Source organism: Macaca mulatta, chromosome 16, assembly GCF_049350105.2.
Source record: "Macaca mulatta isolate MMU2019108-1 chromosome 16, T2T-MMU8v2.0, whole genome shotgun sequence".
NCBI classification, from domain to species: domain Eukaryota; kingdom Metazoa; phylum Chordata; class Mammalia; order Primates; family Cercopithecidae; genus Macaca; species Macaca mulatta.
Window position 1 is genome coordinate 42,053,267 of NC_133421.1, and position 15,992 is coordinate 42,069,258.

Sequence of the window (15,992 nt, forward strand, 5' to 3'; positions counted from 1 at the left end):
GTGTTCTGGGGGAGGGGAGGACAGAGTTGGGGGCGAGGGCTTCACACACTAAGGTGATTAAGAAGGAAGCACAGGTTAAGTCAGCTTTGGTTTAGCGTCGGCCGAGGCGGGGGCAGCTGTTTCCCAAAGGCTCCCGTGGCAGAGCTGGGTGACTGGAACCTCCAGCCAAGGAGGGTCAGGCCCAAGCATGGCCTGGTGAGGTCTGGCCAGGTGGGTTCTGCAGAGGCTCTGGGCCCTAGACTCTGTGTCGAGGTGTGGCTCTGAAGCTGCTGCTCCCACATATCCTTGGGCTTGGCTCTGCTCTGAGCTCCCTTCCCCCGGGGTCTCCCAGGCTAGCAGGGGTGGGCTGGCGTCCACATGGGCCAACCCTGCGGGTTTAGCTCCATGCGGGTTTCCAGGAGGGAGAAATCCAGCCCTGTGGCTCCCAGGGAAGCAGCCACTCCAGCCCATAATTGCGGCATGGGTGGGGTTCCCACCAGCTCTATCTGTGCCTGTCCTGACTGCCAGCCTGAGGCCTGCACGTGCCACTGGTGTCAGCCTCAGGAAGATGGTAATGGGGACGCTGGACGTGGCTCTCCCCAGGCCCTGCACCCTGCGGTCTGAAGCTGCCTGAGTACTAGGAAAGTCTTTTCTTGTCCTCAAGTTGTAGCCTGGGAGCTGTCAGCCTTGTGATCAAGGCCACTTGCTTTCCGCAAAGCAGCTCTCTTCATCTGAGTTACAGAAGCCACTGCTGCGTGTTCTTTTCTGCCAATGACCAGTGACTGGTAGCACCCTGGCTGCAGGACCCTCGGGTGCTGGCCATGCCCTGTTGCTCCTTCAGGGCCTTGCTCCCTTCCCCAGGAGGAGGTGCTGCTGCTTCTCACTCTCCCAGCTGCCCCCGCACTTCCTCCCAGCCCTTTCACTGGGCTAGCCTGGCCTGTCCCGTCTGCTACTGTAAGTCTCTGAGCCTTTCCTTTCTACATACATGCTTCTGTTGCAGTAAACATGTTCCCTGGCACGAAGCAGTGTGCTTCCGGCTGCCAGTGCACAGGCCTCAAGATGGCAGGAGAAAGTGCTGGGACTCAACCCCATGGCCTCCTTCCCTCCTCTCGCCTCCTGTCCACAGCTTACTTCTTGTTCACTTTTTGTTCCAAAGCTTCAGGCAAATCATCCTCCATTTTACATTATTTGTGCTTAACTCTCCCTTCTATGCTCTCAGATAATGGTTGACTTTATATAAGCAAAAATTTCACAAAGTTTTCAGTGACAGATAAGCAAAACACCTTTAAAAATAAGATTTAATGCTTTATTGCTCTTGATGGTAAATCAAAATATGCTTTAGAAATAAAGTTAATTTACTGGAAAATAGGAGTTTTTGCACCAAACCATAAAATTGCATTTCATTACATCAAGAGAAACCCCCTCATTGTCTACAATCACTGTGCCCGCTTCCTTTCCCCTCAGCACCCAGGACACGTGTCTGAGATCACACCCTAAATTCCTGATCCTTTTGCAGTTGCCACATACTGTGGCTTCTTTTAGTACATCATAAATAAGTGCTTGTCCTGTGGCCTCAGCTGGGAGGCCCTGGCGCTGGGGCTGAGGGGCCCAAGGCACCGTACAAAGGCCGGGAGGAAGGAACCCAAACCCAGGCCCTCCTCCTGCCCTCCAGCCTTTGACAGGCTACTCATTTGGCATAATCTGTTTTGGTGTGTTTAAAACATACATTTGCATGTGTCTAGTGTAAAGCAACAAGTGTGGAAGGAGAGAGGAAGTTCCAGTTAGATGGTTCCACTAGTGTCTACTGGTAATTGGCAAAATGATGAGCGTTGCTAACCTGGGCTGGGGGCACCTCTGCCTATGCAGGCAGCTGACCAGGCTTGGGGAATGAGAAAGGGTTCCCAAGGACAGGATGCCAGCGGGATTCTTTGTTGCAAACTGCACACAGTGCAATTTTTGGGAAGCAGGGATGGGGAGCGGGCATGAGACCAGGTTGTTGGAACCACTCGGGCCAGGCCCTGGGTGAGGCACAGGAGGCTGCCCACAGGCACTTGGTGGGTTCTGCTGGGTGAGGGTGGGAGGACGTGAGCATGGTGGGGCAGCGTCTGTGGCACGATGGGAAGAAGCTTCAGTACGTCCCTCTCTTGCACCCCTGCCCACTCCACCTGAGGCATGGGCTCCCCCTCATCCTCTCACCACCTGCCTGAGGCGCGGGCTCCCCTCATCCTCTCACCACCTGCCTGAGGCGCGGGCTCCCCTCACTTTCTCATCACATGAGGCATTTGCTCTGAGCCTCTACTTCCCTCAAGGCCTCCTCAGCAGCTGGGGCTCAGCGGGGAGGGTTGTCTCAGAAGGCCCCTGAGGCATACATGCTTTTGCTGGGCAGAAACCGGCTAGCTGGCAGTTCTCCCTGGCACCAGGTTCACGGGCGCAGGCCCCAAGGGGCCGTGCAGGGTGTGGGGTGGGTGTCCTGGCCTGGCCTGCAGTGCCAGGACCCCACGCTGTGCTGCTGCCCTGCTTCCCGTCATCCTGTGCCTTGACCCCGCCCTTGCTGTTTCACTGAGTAGGAAACGTAGTGGGAGGTGGTCCAGAGGGAAAGCGGCCAACCCTGAGGGCTGCCCTCATCCCGGCAGCTCCCCGTTCTCATTAGGATTCCTGACCCAAGTGTGGTGACAGCAGGTATCTGATTAGCAACCCCGCACACAGTGAAAGTATCTATAAGAGGGCCACGGTCACAGGCTGTGAGTGAAGTAAGATGATCTTTGTTTGGAGCGTGCCACGCTGTCCTCTCCAGAGTGGTGGTCAGAGGCCCTGACAGGGACCTTGGTGGCAAAGGGAGTCTGCCGGGGGAGAACCTGGGAAGGATGGACTCACTCTGCTCGACGGGCTGTTCTGCTCCTGCCACTGGCTCCTGGCTGAGGGGCTGGCCCTGTGGGTGTCTCTGCTCACCCAGTGGCTTTGGCTGGTGGCTGGGAGTTGGGTGGGAGAGGTGGTCCGCTGAACTCTGAGCTGAGCCTCCCTGAGCTGGGTCCCCAGGGCTGGCTCACCTTGGGCGAGAGAGGTGGCTGTGGGGCTCCCAGAGAGCGGGGCACCTGCATCCCAACCCCTGCCCTCTACAGGGTCAGCAGCAGGGCACCTGCCTAGGTGCTCCGACTTGACCTGGCCAAGGGGCACCCCCACCAACTAAAGGCACCATCCAGTTGCCTCTGGGTGAGACTGGTCTGGACGTCAGCCCAGGGGTCTGGGCGGGGCACCAGGGTCTTTGGTTTATTGAGCAGGGACCGTGGACAGTCAGGACAGAGGAAGATGATACCAAAGGCAGAAAGCCAGGAAGGAAACCTCACAGGGACGGGGATCCTCCGGGAGGGGCCCTCACAGCAGGTTTCTAGCGGGCATGGGCTGGGAGGCAGCAGCTGGACTGGGACCCAGAACTCGGAGCGTGGCCAGGCTCTGGGCCAGGCCTCTGCGGGGCGTCAGTTCCCGGGCACGCTGAGGATGAAGCCCGAGCGGTTCTTGGTGAAGTCGGGCTGGGGCTGGTTGAGCCGCGTCTCCACGGAGACGGTGCACTTCTTCCCGTGCAGGCTACACTGTACTGGGTTGGTGACGTTCACTTGAAGGTGGCGCTTCTCACTGCAAGAACCAAAAACACCAGACGGGCAGTGAGCAGGCGGCATGAGAACAGGGCACCTCCCCGGCAGCTCCCAGCCACCACTGGCTCTGGCTTGGCCTGCTTCCTCCACACGTGTTCGGAGGATGCCTGAAGGGCCCCAGAGAGGCCGAGGAATGCGAGCGTGGCACTGGCTGGGCCTCCAACCAGAGCCTGGGCACCGTGGCAGGGCCCTTGGCTCCCACACCAGCACATGGGACTGGACAGTGGGGGGCCATGTGGTTGAACAGATGCCACCAGGCCTCTGGCTGGGGCTGAGGACCAAGCCCTCGGGGCCTTCGGTGTACGAGGGCTGGGGTTCTGACCCTGACACTAATCCATCCTGCGGGAGACCTGTGCCACACGCCCCGGTGAGAGAGAGATGTCCCCCGCTCCTGGCTGGTCCCCGCCTGTCACAGCCCGGCTGTGGAAGTGGGCCTGAGCCGGGTTTCCCCAAGCGAGAGGCTGCTCTCATGTGGAGCTGGGCCGCTTGGCTGGTTGCCCACCCTGGTGGCTGCAGAACAGTGCGGCCGGCACCCCACCGTGGGCTGCAGGGAGCCCTGTGCGGCAGGAGCCCCGCTGGCCTGGGAGCACATGAAGGCGGCCTCAGCCGGGTGTCTGGGCTCCAGGTCGGGTGCAGAGGTGGAAGCTGTGCTCTTCCTGCTAGGCAGAGCCAGAGCCCTTCCGCTAGCTCCCCACACGGCACTGAACATGCTAAGAAACGGTTGCTGGTTTTAAAAGCAGAGACACTTGTCGCAATAGGCTGGCCCCCTAATATTTGCTCACACAGGCAGCACAATCCCATGCTGTACCTCAGCTTGTGCCTTGTCAGCTCTGAGCTGGGAGGCGAGAGGAGAAAGGAGGAAGGCCTCCCGGCCTCGGAGCCTCCAGTCAGGACTGGCTGGCTCTGTTCCGTACGCCAAAAGCCCTGGGAATTTCACTGCTCTCAGGATGGCGTCTGGGGCGTGGGCAGGTTCGTCCCGCTTTGAACGCCCTGCTGGACTTAGGGAGCTGCTCTTAGTGCTGGGCAGTGAATGCCGAGCTGTCGTGTTCACACGGCTAGGGGAAGGCCAGGGCCAAGGCCAGCACGTGCTGAGCTTCTGCCCAGCCTGGAGGCGTCTTCACCAGGCCATGAGCACGTGAGGCACTTTCTAAGCACTGGCTGCCCGGGAGGCGCAACTGCTCAGAGGCCGAGGCAGCTCAAAGGGCCCCGATGTGCAGTGGCTCCAGGGGGTCAGCGTGCCCCTGTGGAGTAATGGGTGTCAGTAGAGCACCCGGCCCAGCACACGCTTTCTGAGGACACCTTGTGGGCACGCCCCACAGCAGGCCCCAAAGTTTCAGAGGTACGTGCGGGGTGCTCAGGGGCTGTCCTCGTGGCTGTCTCCTCCCTGCTTTCTCACGGACACACGAAGAGACCCCGGTTGTCACTTGTGGGCATTAGGTATCTAATACTTAATGTCTTGTCAGCTGCAGCTAAAACCTTGGCTTAGACAGCTATTTTTAAGCAGACTTGGACATAAAAATAGCAGAGCCCAGCAGAGGCAGTGACTCAGGCCCTCTTCCACTCTTGTGGGCACCAGGGCTGCTCTGCAGGGCTCATGTGTGGCCCTTGGCAGCGGGGTCCAGGTGGGGCCCCTGCGGCCCTCGTGCTGGACCAGATGCCTCCAGGACCAGGCTGGTCCCTGAGCTGGGGGTGGCCTCCCTACCTCCCCTCTGTCAGCCTGGTGTGGTGTTGGGTTCCTCTCACTGGACTCTTGCCCTCTGGGAGCCTCCCTCCTCACCCTGGCAGCGGCCTCCCCCCTGCCCGCCCTCCTGGAGGGCCTGTGCCCTTCCCTGTGCTGGAGTCCAGGCTCTGCCCTCACCCTTCCCTGAGGAACTGCATGTACACAGTGGGTTCCAGAATCACCTGGTGACTCAGTCTGAGGGAACGGGCTCTAAACAGGCCACACTCCATGTCAGCTCAAAAAAACTAAGACAGAAAATGGGAACCATTAGTTCACCCTCACCCTCTCGCGTTCAGACAATCGGGACATGCTCCTTTGTGCAGGGCTCTCCTGACTCCCGCCCAGCAGGGGGGCCCCTGCCTCCACCCTCCCTGCTTCCTCTGGGCTCCGTGTATCTCCAGGATGCAGGGTTTGGGCTGGTGGGAAAATGGGGAGAAGCAAATAACTGCCATAGGATGGCACAGGTGTGGTGGCTCACGCTTGTAATCCCAACACTCTGGGAGGCAGAGGAGGGAGGATCGATTGAGGCCAGGAGTTCAAGACCAGCCTAGGCAACATAGCCTATAGCCCAGGAGCCCATAGCTCCTCTCTACAAAAAATAAAAAACAAACTAATCAGCTGGGTGTGGTGGCCTGTGCTTGTAATCCTAGTTCCCTGGGAGGCTGAGGCAGGAGGATCTCCCAAGCCCAGGAATTCAAGGCTGGGGTGAGCCATGATGGTGCCACTGCACACCAGCCGGGGCAACAGTGAGATCTTGTCTCTAAATAAATAAATAAATTGGCACCCAGGATATTGTCCTCAGGGAGTTGTAGGATAAAAAATGCAGCAGAGAGGCCGGGCGTGGTGGCTCAAGCCTGTAATCCCTGCATTTTGGGAGGCCGAGGCGGGTGGATCACGAGGTCAGGAGATCGAGACCATCCTGGCTAACATGGTGAAACCCCGTCTCTACTAAAAAATACAAAAACTAGCTGGACGAGGTGGCGGGCGCCTGTAGTCCCAGCTACTCGGGAGGCTGAGGCAGGAGAATGGCGTAAACCCGGGAGGCGGAGCTTGCAGTGAGCTGAGATCCGACCACTGCACTCCAGCCTGGGCGACAGAGCGAGACTCCGTCTCAAAAAAAAAAAGAAAGAAAGAAAGAAAGAAAGAAAGAAATGCAGCAGAGAACCCCTGCTCCAGATTGCTGCTTTTCACACGGGTTGGGCTGAAACCTTTTCCTCCTGGCCCCTGGTGTCCCTGTCAGTAGGTCCCGTGGAGTACTTGCTGCCTGGGGGAGGCCCTTCCTCAGGGAGTGTCCAGCAGAGGGAAAAGCAGACCACGCTCTGGAAGGTCCAAGCCAATCACGCACAAGTCAACAGCGCTCCCACTGTCGGGCCAGCTCCTCTCCCCTACCCAAGGCCACCACTCTGCTGAAATGAAGGTTCTCGAATAGCAAGAAGGAAGGCAGAAGTTGGACACTGGATCCTTCTGGGCTGTGGATGTGGATGAGCTGTGGGCCCCTTTCCCTCTCCCTGTCCTACTTCTGCTGTGCCAGCCCCACAGCTGCTCAGTCTCCTCCCTGGTGGTGGGTACTGCCCCAGGACAGCCAGTTGGTCCTCTCCTTCCCATTGGCAATTCTGGCTCTCCGGCATTCCACACCACGGGCCCAGCCCATGGGGCCTGGCGGAGGAAGTGTTCCTGCCAGCTCTTCTCTTTGGGTGGAGAAGCCCCAGCGCTGCAGGAGACAGGGAGGCAGTGCAGAGACTCGCCCGAGTGCTGAGGCTGGCGGGACCTGTCCCTCTCCTGGACCACGGATATTGATCTGAGGCGAACATCCACTTCCCACTTCCCCAGAACATCCCCCAACTGAACAAAAATCAGTAACACTTTAGGAAAGAAAAGGTGGTATTTCGTGGCGGTCCCCACACTGCCCCTCCCAGGACTTTGTTTTCTAAGCCCACCTGAGCTCTCTCCTGATCCCTCTGAGCAGGGCCTAAGGGTGGGAGAGTCTGGATTCTGTCCTGGTCTTGCCAAGCTTCCTGGCTTCACAACCTCGTTCAAGTCACTTAAACCTCTGTTGGTTTTTACAACCATCAAACCATCTACCCTCCAGGCGCTCCACAAGGACTGACTCCACGGCAGGCACCGGTCAGCACTGGAAACATGAGCTGGGAGCCAGACAGGGGTCTTCCTGAGAGCCTGGGAAGCTGCCTGCCCTCGTGGAATTTACAGTCTGAGGAGGGATGCACAGGAGACGCTCTGAAGGATGTGAAGCACTGTGTGGGAAACGCGCCAATTCCTTGCTTCACAGAAGGAGTTTTCACTGCTTTCTCAGTTAAGTGTCAAGAACCTCCAAAAGAGATGGTTCAAGAGAGCTATTATTATTGAATCAGATTATGTTCTTCACATTTTAGCATAGCTCACAAAACCATATGAATGTTTCTGTTTTGAATATTCTCTTCCTAAATATTTTACATCTTGTGGGGAGGGGTTTGGATTCTGATTCTGTGCTTAAATCCTACAAGTAGGCCGGGCACAGTGGCTCACGCCTATAATCCCAGCACTTTGGGAGGCTGAGGCGGGGAGATCACGAGGTCAGGAGTTTGAGGCCAGTCTGACCAATATAGTGAAACCCCTATAGTGAAACCCCTATATTTTAATTTTTAAATATAAAAATTAGCCAGGTGAGGTGGCGTGTGCCTGTAGTTCCAGCTACTCGGGAGGCTGAGGCAGGAGAATCACTTGAACCTGGGAGGCAGAGGTTGCAGTGAGCCGAGATCCTACCACTACACTCCAGCCTGGGCAACAGAGCAAGACTCCCTCTCAAACAAAACAAAACAAACAACAACAAAAAACGTCCTACAAGTGTCAAGCATGGTAGTGCACACCTGTAGTCCCAGCTACTCTGGAGGCTGAGGTAGGAGGATCACTTGAGCCCAGTTCAAGACGAGCCTGGGCAACATATTGAGACCCTGTCTCTAACAATAAAATTAAAAAGGCGGCCGGGCGCAGTGGCTCACGCCTGTAATCCCAGCACTTTGGGAGGCAGAGGCAGGTGGATCATGAGGTCTGTAGATCCAGACCATCCTGGCCAACATGGTGAAACCCCGTCTCTACTAAAAATACAAAAATTAGCCGGGTGTGATGGTGTGCGCCTGTAATCTCAGCTACTCGGGAGGCTGAGGCAGAAGAATCGCTTGAACCCGAGAGGCTGAGGTTGCAGTGAGCCAAGATCACGCCACTTTACTCCAGCCTGGGTGACAGAGCAAGACTCCATCTCGAAAAATAAAAAAATAAAAAAAATAAAAATAAAAAGCCAAGTATGGTGGCTCACACCTGTAATCCCAGCACTTCGGGAGGCGGAAGCTGGCAGATTGCTTGAGCTTAGAGGTTCGAGACCAGCCTGGGCAACATGGTGAAATACTGTCTCTACAAAAAAAAAATTTTAAATTAGCTGGGTGTGGTGGTGTGGGCTTGTAGTCCCAGCTACTTGGGAGACTGAGGTGGGAGAATCGCTTGACCCTGGGAGGCGGAGGTTGTGGTGAGCCAAGACTGTGCCACCGCACTCCAGCCTGAGTGACAGAGCAAGACCCCATCTTTGAAAAATAAAAAATAAAACAAAATAAAAAAATAACCCTACAAGTTTAATGGAGCATTCACACCACATGTACTGGTCTCCACTTTCAGAATGCAAGGTCCTGGCGGGGAGGGGAGGGTCTTACAGAGCTGCATACGTGGTGCTGCCCTGCACACAGGGGATGCTCCCAGGTGCTGATGGGCAACACTGGCCAGGCCACAGGTTCTGGGCGTGCTGGGGCTGCGTGAGGCTGCAGGCCTCAGTCCATCTGCTGTGTAAATGGCTCTCTCCCAGTAACACAACTTCATCTGCTCACTTCGTCAGCTTCGCACACTCACTGCAGCCTCATGAATGAGGAAGACAATGGCACAACTGGTCAAGATCCTCCTGGGATGGAGACTCACCCAGTCCATGAAGTTCCTTCTAAAGGGAAAGTGGCCAGATACCTGTGAACCAGGAGGGTCCTGGGAAGGAGGTCTGCTCCTTAGCAGAGAGATACTCTGTTTTGCCACTATAAGTGACAGAATATGGCTGGGTTACTACTTTTTTCCTTGGCACAGCCCTGGGCAGCCCTGGCCTGCCTGACTCCCAGCCTGTTTGCGTGGTGCTGCTGTGAGGTTTGGGCAGAAGAGGGGTTGAGTGACTACATGTGTTGAGTTCACCACCGAACGAGGGCAAGAAGAACCAGCCTCCTGCTCTGGAGTTTGGCTGAGCACTGCCCAGCTGACGCCATCTACATGATGCCATCAGCAGATAACAGTCAGAAAATGTGGAATGAGGGGCTGGGCGCGGTGGCTCACACCTGTACTCCCAGCACTTTGGGAGGCCGAGGCGGGCGGATCACGAGGTCAGGAGATCGAGACCATCCCGGCTAACATGGTGAAACCCCATCTCTACTAAAAATACAAAAAAAAAATTAGCCGGGCGCGGTTGTGGGCGCCTGTAGTCCCAGCTACTCAGGAGGCTGAGGCAGGAGAATGGCGTGAACCCGGGAGGCGGAGCTTGCAGTGAGCCGAGATTGCACCACTGCACTCCCGCCTGGGTGACAGAGCTAGACTCCGTTTCAAAAAAAAAAAAAAAAAAAAGAAAGAAAATGTGGATTGAGGTTGGCAGCTTCTCAGAAAGTTAAACATAGAACTGCCACATCACCCAGTGATTCCACTCCTGGGTATATACCCAAAAGAACTGAGAACAGACAAAAGCTTATACATGAATGTTCACAGCAGCACTGTTTACAAAAGGTAGCAACAGCCCTGTGATGCGATGATGATGATGATGAGGTGTCATCCACAGTTCCTAGCTTGTAACTCCCATAACCACTGTTAGTCTTTTGTTATAACGTTGAGGTGCTTTAGGCCTCAGAACCAGGTCTCAGGAAACAAAATCTCTCTCGCTGACCTTCTCCTGCCCAAGTCAGTTGTCTAATCTGATTGTGAGTCCTAACACCCTCATTCCCGAGGGGGTCCTGCCCCACACCTTGGAGGAAGGAATGCTGCACAGAGAGGCCAGGAAGGATCTGAATGGACAGGACTTGGTGGGTTTAGATCAGTCCCCTTTTGGCCAATCTCATTTCGGCACAGTTGTCTAGGCTTCAATCATGCACAGCCAATGAAATCTCCATAAAAAACTCAAGAAGGATGGGTTTGGAGCTTCTGGAGAGCTGGACACATGGAGGCTGATGGGAAGGGAAAGAAGAACCCATTCATGTCCTGGGAGGCATCCCAGTCCGTGGGGACAGACGAGCCTCTGCTTCTTAGGATCCTTCCATACCTTGCCCTGTCTATCTCTTTATCTGCTGTTTATCTGCATCCTTTAGAATACCCTTCTTAATAAATTGGTAAATGTAAGGAAGTGTTTCCCTGAGTTCTGTGAGCAAATTAATTGAACCCAAAGAGGGGGTCCTGGGAACTCCAACTGGAAGCTGGTTGGTCAGAAGTTCCAGAGACCCTGACTTGCAACTGGTGTCTGGGGGTGGTATGGGGGCCATGAGCCCTCCACCTGTGGGATCTGACACTGTCTCCAGGTAGATGGCGTCATAATGGAATTGGAGGACACCCAGCTGGTGATCGCTGGTTGGTGTGTGGCGAAAACCTCCGTACCTTTGGTCACAGAAGTCGTCTTCTGTGTTGATGACTGTGGTGGTGGTGCTGTGAGAGCAGAGGAAACACAGTTGGAGAGAGATTTTCCCTACATAAACCCAAACGTGCACCAGTGGATGAACAAATAAACAAAATGTGGTACATCCATTCAATGAAATATTACTCAGCAATGAAAAAGAATAGAGTATTAGCACATGTCACAACAAGATGAACTCTGAACCTTGAAACATGATGCTAAGTGAAAGGTGGCAGACAACAGGCATCATATTGTATAACTACATTTATGTGAAACAGCCAGAAGAGGCAAAGCTAAGGAGACAGAAACCGGTTAGTGGTTGCTAAGGGCTACAGGGAGTGGCAGTAACCAGGAAGGAAGGAAAAGGGTCTGGGCTGAGGCCTCGGCAGAGGACACACAAAAAGTGCAACCGGTAGAACTCAGAGACTGTCGGCCGTGGAGAAGGGGAGTGGAGGGACTGCTTAGAGGGCATGGGGTCTCCTTTTGGGGTGATAAAAATATTCTGGAACTAGGTAGAGGTGATGGTTGTACAACATTGTGAATGTACTAAATGTGACTAATGATACATTTTATGTGTATTTTACCACAATAATTTTTTTAAAAAAATGTGGATTGACCTAAATGAAAAATTAGAAGTTGCCTTCAAACATGTTTTCTTTCCTCATCTCATGTTTAGCCAAAGTAATTTTAAGACCAATAAGAAATTTCTTGTGCTGATCCTGGAGACAGAGCGGAGCAGGTCCTGGGCAGGAGACGGAGTAGACGCTTGGGGTCAGTGACTTCTTTCTTGTTTGAACTTCGCCACACTCTGGAAATCCATCTAGAGCCAGAATTCTTTCCTTATTTTTTAAAGAAAAGGAAACATCATACAGATGGAGGCAGGGTGTCTCCCTCTGAGGGTGCACCAAGCCGAGGGACAGCTGCCGAGGGAGGCTGGCTGCATTGGGGAGGGATATTTTTTTTCCCTCCCCATCTTCTGTTACAGGATTTAATGGCTCAGCAAACTGTGGAATTCGGGGACTTTCATCTCGTTTCATCTGTTCCAAGCCATCATTGAAGGCAAATGGCCTTTATCAAATTACTTTCCTTCATTTTTCATTTAGGCTCCTGCCTTCTGCTCTTAGAGAAACCCGTGAGTAAATGCAAGACTTGATCAATGTAATGAACAAACATGTTCCCTGGGCTACCTGTGCCTTCATAGGCCCTGCACAAAGTGGGACAGGCCACTCCTGTCCAGAAGGTGAATCAGCCCAGAAAACATCCCCTCCCATCCAGGCCCCTGGTCAGCTGGGCAGTGCAGGGTTTTAGGTCAAAGCCAACCAGGAAGGCAGGTCCCGGGAGGTTGCGGGCAGCCCTGGCTCAGCTGGGATTAGGAGACTCTCATCCGCTGGCCTGCCCTGCCCCTACAGAAGCCAGGCAGGATTTGAGGAAATCAGTGAGTCACTTTTCTTCTCGATGGCATTCTCTATGAGAGTGGGGGTGATCCAGGTTCTAACAAATGCACTTCAAGGGAAAATGCAGTGGAAGTGGGGTGCAGTACAGTAACTTGCTGAGAACATTTTTCTGGGTGCAGCAAGGAGTGCCTGAGAAGACTGTGAGGCTAATGCAATGTTCTCTCGTGTTTGGTAACAGGATGTGGTAGGAGGAACACTGCCTTGCACCAAGCACAGACAGGTGCTTTTCAAAGTGATAGTAAATGCATTAAGTGCTTCATGAGAAACTCTAGAGTCACAGAGACAGGCCATCCTCCATCTGGATGTCACTAGGACATAAATGCATGCTCTCTGGCTCACACTGAGGACAACAGCTACTGACTGGGGCATTAGGAGCTCATGTCTGCAGCTGTTTACTCTACGTTTCAGTTCCTTCAAGAAGTAAATTCCCTGCTGATGTCAAACCACACAGGCAGCTCTTTCAAAACCTTGCTTTAGGAAACGCTACTCCTGTTTTTGTCAGGGTTGAACGGACACTTTTACCACAGTCACCTAGAAGGTGAGGCTATGATTTCAGCAACCAGGCAAGTCCAGGAGTGGTGGCGTTGTGCTTCCTGGCATACTGAGTCCTTTCTGGGTCTGCAGCTGGTGAGGAATGGGGCAACATCATTTGTATTTGGAAAATAAAACCTTTCTCTTGTCATGAACCAACTGGGTCACATCTGGGTGTTGTCGGCAGCCAGCATGCCCTGAGACCTCACCCAAGCCTGCTGTCTGCCTCTCCACAGCACTGAACTGACCTGGCTCCCAGGCCCGGGGGCACAATCCATACTCACCCTGCTTGTGTCCCCAACAGGACTGCCACCACCCTCCCAGCCTGGGCTGCCCCTCCCCCATGGTACTCTTCTCATGCTGCCAACACCCATTCCTCCCTTCCCTGCCCATGTTCTGTTTGCAGTGACTCACGGAGTGCCCAGGGTGGAAGGGGTGAGCACGACCCGGGCCCAAGCTCGTGGATGCTGGTGCTCTGTAGGAAGCACCTGCTGCATGGAGGAGGGTCATTGACCCTGGGTGGCTGGGGTGGGCTTCCCAGAGGAGGTGACACACGGACTGATACTGCAAGAATAAGTGGGACTCCTGTAGGCGCTGTTTTGGCTTTACTTTCTCACTCCTTCTTAAATATTGCTTCATCTTCAGCCCCTTTCGTTTTATACATTATTTCACAGTGGCATCACTCATGTCTGTGGTTTCAATGACAACGAGCCAGTCAGTGTCCCCTCTCTTAGCGTGAGGTCCATGCATGTCTTTTCAGCCACTTCCTAGACAAATCCCTGGAATGCTCTGCAGAGAGTTGAGTCTTCACACGGCCAACGCTGAACTCATCGTCTTGGCCCCTCCCTCAAAGTGCTTCCCTCCTCCCATCAAGCCTGTGCCGCGAGAGGTGCCGTCTTCTCAGTCGTTGAGGCCAGAGAGCTGGCAGGCAGCTGCACTCCCGCCCCTTCTCCACGGCCGACAGTCTCTGAGTTCTACCGATTGCACTTTTTGTCTGTGTCCTCTGCCGAGGCCTCAGCCCAGACCCTTTTCCTTCCTTCCTGGTTACTGCCATAGCCCTGACTGGCTTCTCTGCCTTTGGTCTGCCCCAGCCCTGTGTGGAAACACGTCCTCCACAGTCATCAGAGAGATCTTTTATGGGCTCAAACAGACCCTGCGGTTCCCCTGCCAATATTTCTGCCATCGTCCCCAGCGCTTTCGAGGACCCTCCACCACCGGGGCCAACCCCAGCTGAGCTGGGTGCTCGCCTGCAGGCCTCTGCTCCATCTCAGCCCGAGCATGAGGCTCTGCTGTGCTGCTTCCAGCAGCAGGGACGGGGCTGATGAACCTGGCCCTTGCAAGCATCTTCCTGTGCTGAATACAATTCAGCAGACAGAAGATTTAAAATCCAAGTGGAGGCGACAGGAAAGAAAGGAAAACCTCTAGGTATCAGAAGAAAGGAGGGGGTGGGAAGCCAGTACGGGAGGAAGGTCAGGCTGGGGCTTAGCTCTGGGAAGTGCCAGCCTGAACAGGAGTCAAGCCCGGGACCACATGCAAGGGAACGAGGACCCAGGCCCTGCATGTGGCAGGGCCCTCTGCAGGCTGCCCCGTCTGTGAATAGGACACCAGAAGAAGTCTGCCTTCCAGCCTGGCAAAGAGGCAAGGAACCACGGGGTGGGAAAACAAATCAGCAAACAAATTTTCAGTAAAAAACAGAAACCTCACACTTTCCTCTCTTGACCTCTTGAAAAGCAAATCCACTGCAGCTCACCAAAGGCAAAGAGAAAACCTTAAGAATACCCACTGCACTCCAGCCTGGGCGGCAGAGCGAGACTCTGTCTCAAAAAAAAAAAAAAAAGAATACCCAGAGAAAAAAGGCACGTTACTTGCTAAAGAACATCTAATGCAGGGACATAATGAAAACACAGACTCTTCAAAGGGCTGAAGGAAAAAAACCGTACACCTAGAATTCTATCCCCAAACCGTCATTTGAGAGAGGGGCAAACAAAGGCTTTCTCAGGCAGGCTAGATGAGGTGGCTCATGCCTGTAATCCTAGCACTTTGGGAGGCCAAGGTGGGAGGACCGCTTTAAGCCAGAAGTTTGAGACGAGTCTGGGTAACAGAGTGAGACCCCATCAATAAGGAAAAAACAATTAAATAAAAAAAGACTTTTTCAGACAAGTGCTCTGAGAGTTGGCCTATCTTGGCTGTCTTATAAAGAATTGCTGCGGGACACCTCATTAAGAAAGAGACTGAATCCAGAAGGAAAGAGCAGAGCATGAGGCACAATGAGGAGCAAATAAACAGGTCACCATATAAGCAAACCCAAATACACATTCACTATAAGAAACATTAAAAATGACTCATGTGGGGGGATTAAAACACTGTTGAACTAAAATCATAGATAACAGCAACATGAAAGGTGGGGTGGTGGTCCCAGGAAAGCATTCAAAGGCCCATGTCTCATTTTGGAGGAGGGTAGGGAGACTGATGAACTTGAGGCTCCCTTCAGGCACGCACAGATGCAAAAAGTAATAATAATGGGAAACGGTTACAGTAGACTGTGATGTACAACTCTCAGAGCAGTAGAAGGGAGGGCGTAAAACAAATCTGATCTATCACACAGAAGGCAGGAAAGGGGAACAAAAGTAGCAAAGAAGAAACATGGGAACAAGAAGGCACAAACTAATAATGGAATAAATACATTTAAATATGTAAATGAGCACAATAAACCTAGATGTGCAAACCTCTGGTTAAAAGGGATTTCTCAGATTTAATTTAAAAATGCAGTTATATGCTACTTTGTAACAGACACCATTTAAATCATGATGACAGTTTTAAAAAGGTAGGGAATATGATATAGAAATCAAATACTAATCAAAAGAAAGCTGGCGAAAAGCATTGCTGGAGAAAAAGCTCATTAGAGACTGGGTTCAGTGACTCATGCCTGTAATCCCAGCACTTTGGGAGGCTGAGGTGGGAGGATCACTTGAGCCCAAGGGTTTGAGGCT

At 53.5% G+C, this 15,992-nt stretch overlaps 1 protein-coding gene across 6 annotated transcripts in view; it reads right to left on the reverse strand.

Moving 5' to 3' along the window:
• Positions 1-1,271: 1,271 nt before the first annotated feature.
• Positions 1,272-15,992, reverse strand: part of MYO1D (myosin ID) — a 379,527-nt gene continuing 364,806 nt past the window's right edge. For 3 of the 6 annotated variants that reach the window (XM_077970764.1, XM_077970765.1, XM_077970766.1), the window contains 2 exons: positions 11,002-11,049; positions 1,272-3,609 (listed from right to left, as the gene is read on the reverse strand). In XM_077970764.1, coding sequence (XP_077826890.1) covers positions 3,453-3,609; positions 11,002-11,049 — 205 coding nt within the window. In that variant the 3' untranslated portion in view covers positions 1,272-3,452. The remainder of the gene's footprint in view (positions 3,610-11,001; positions 11,050-15,992) is intronic. The other 3 variants (XM_015119046.3, XM_077970767.1, XM_077970769.1) reach the window with 1 other exon arrangement.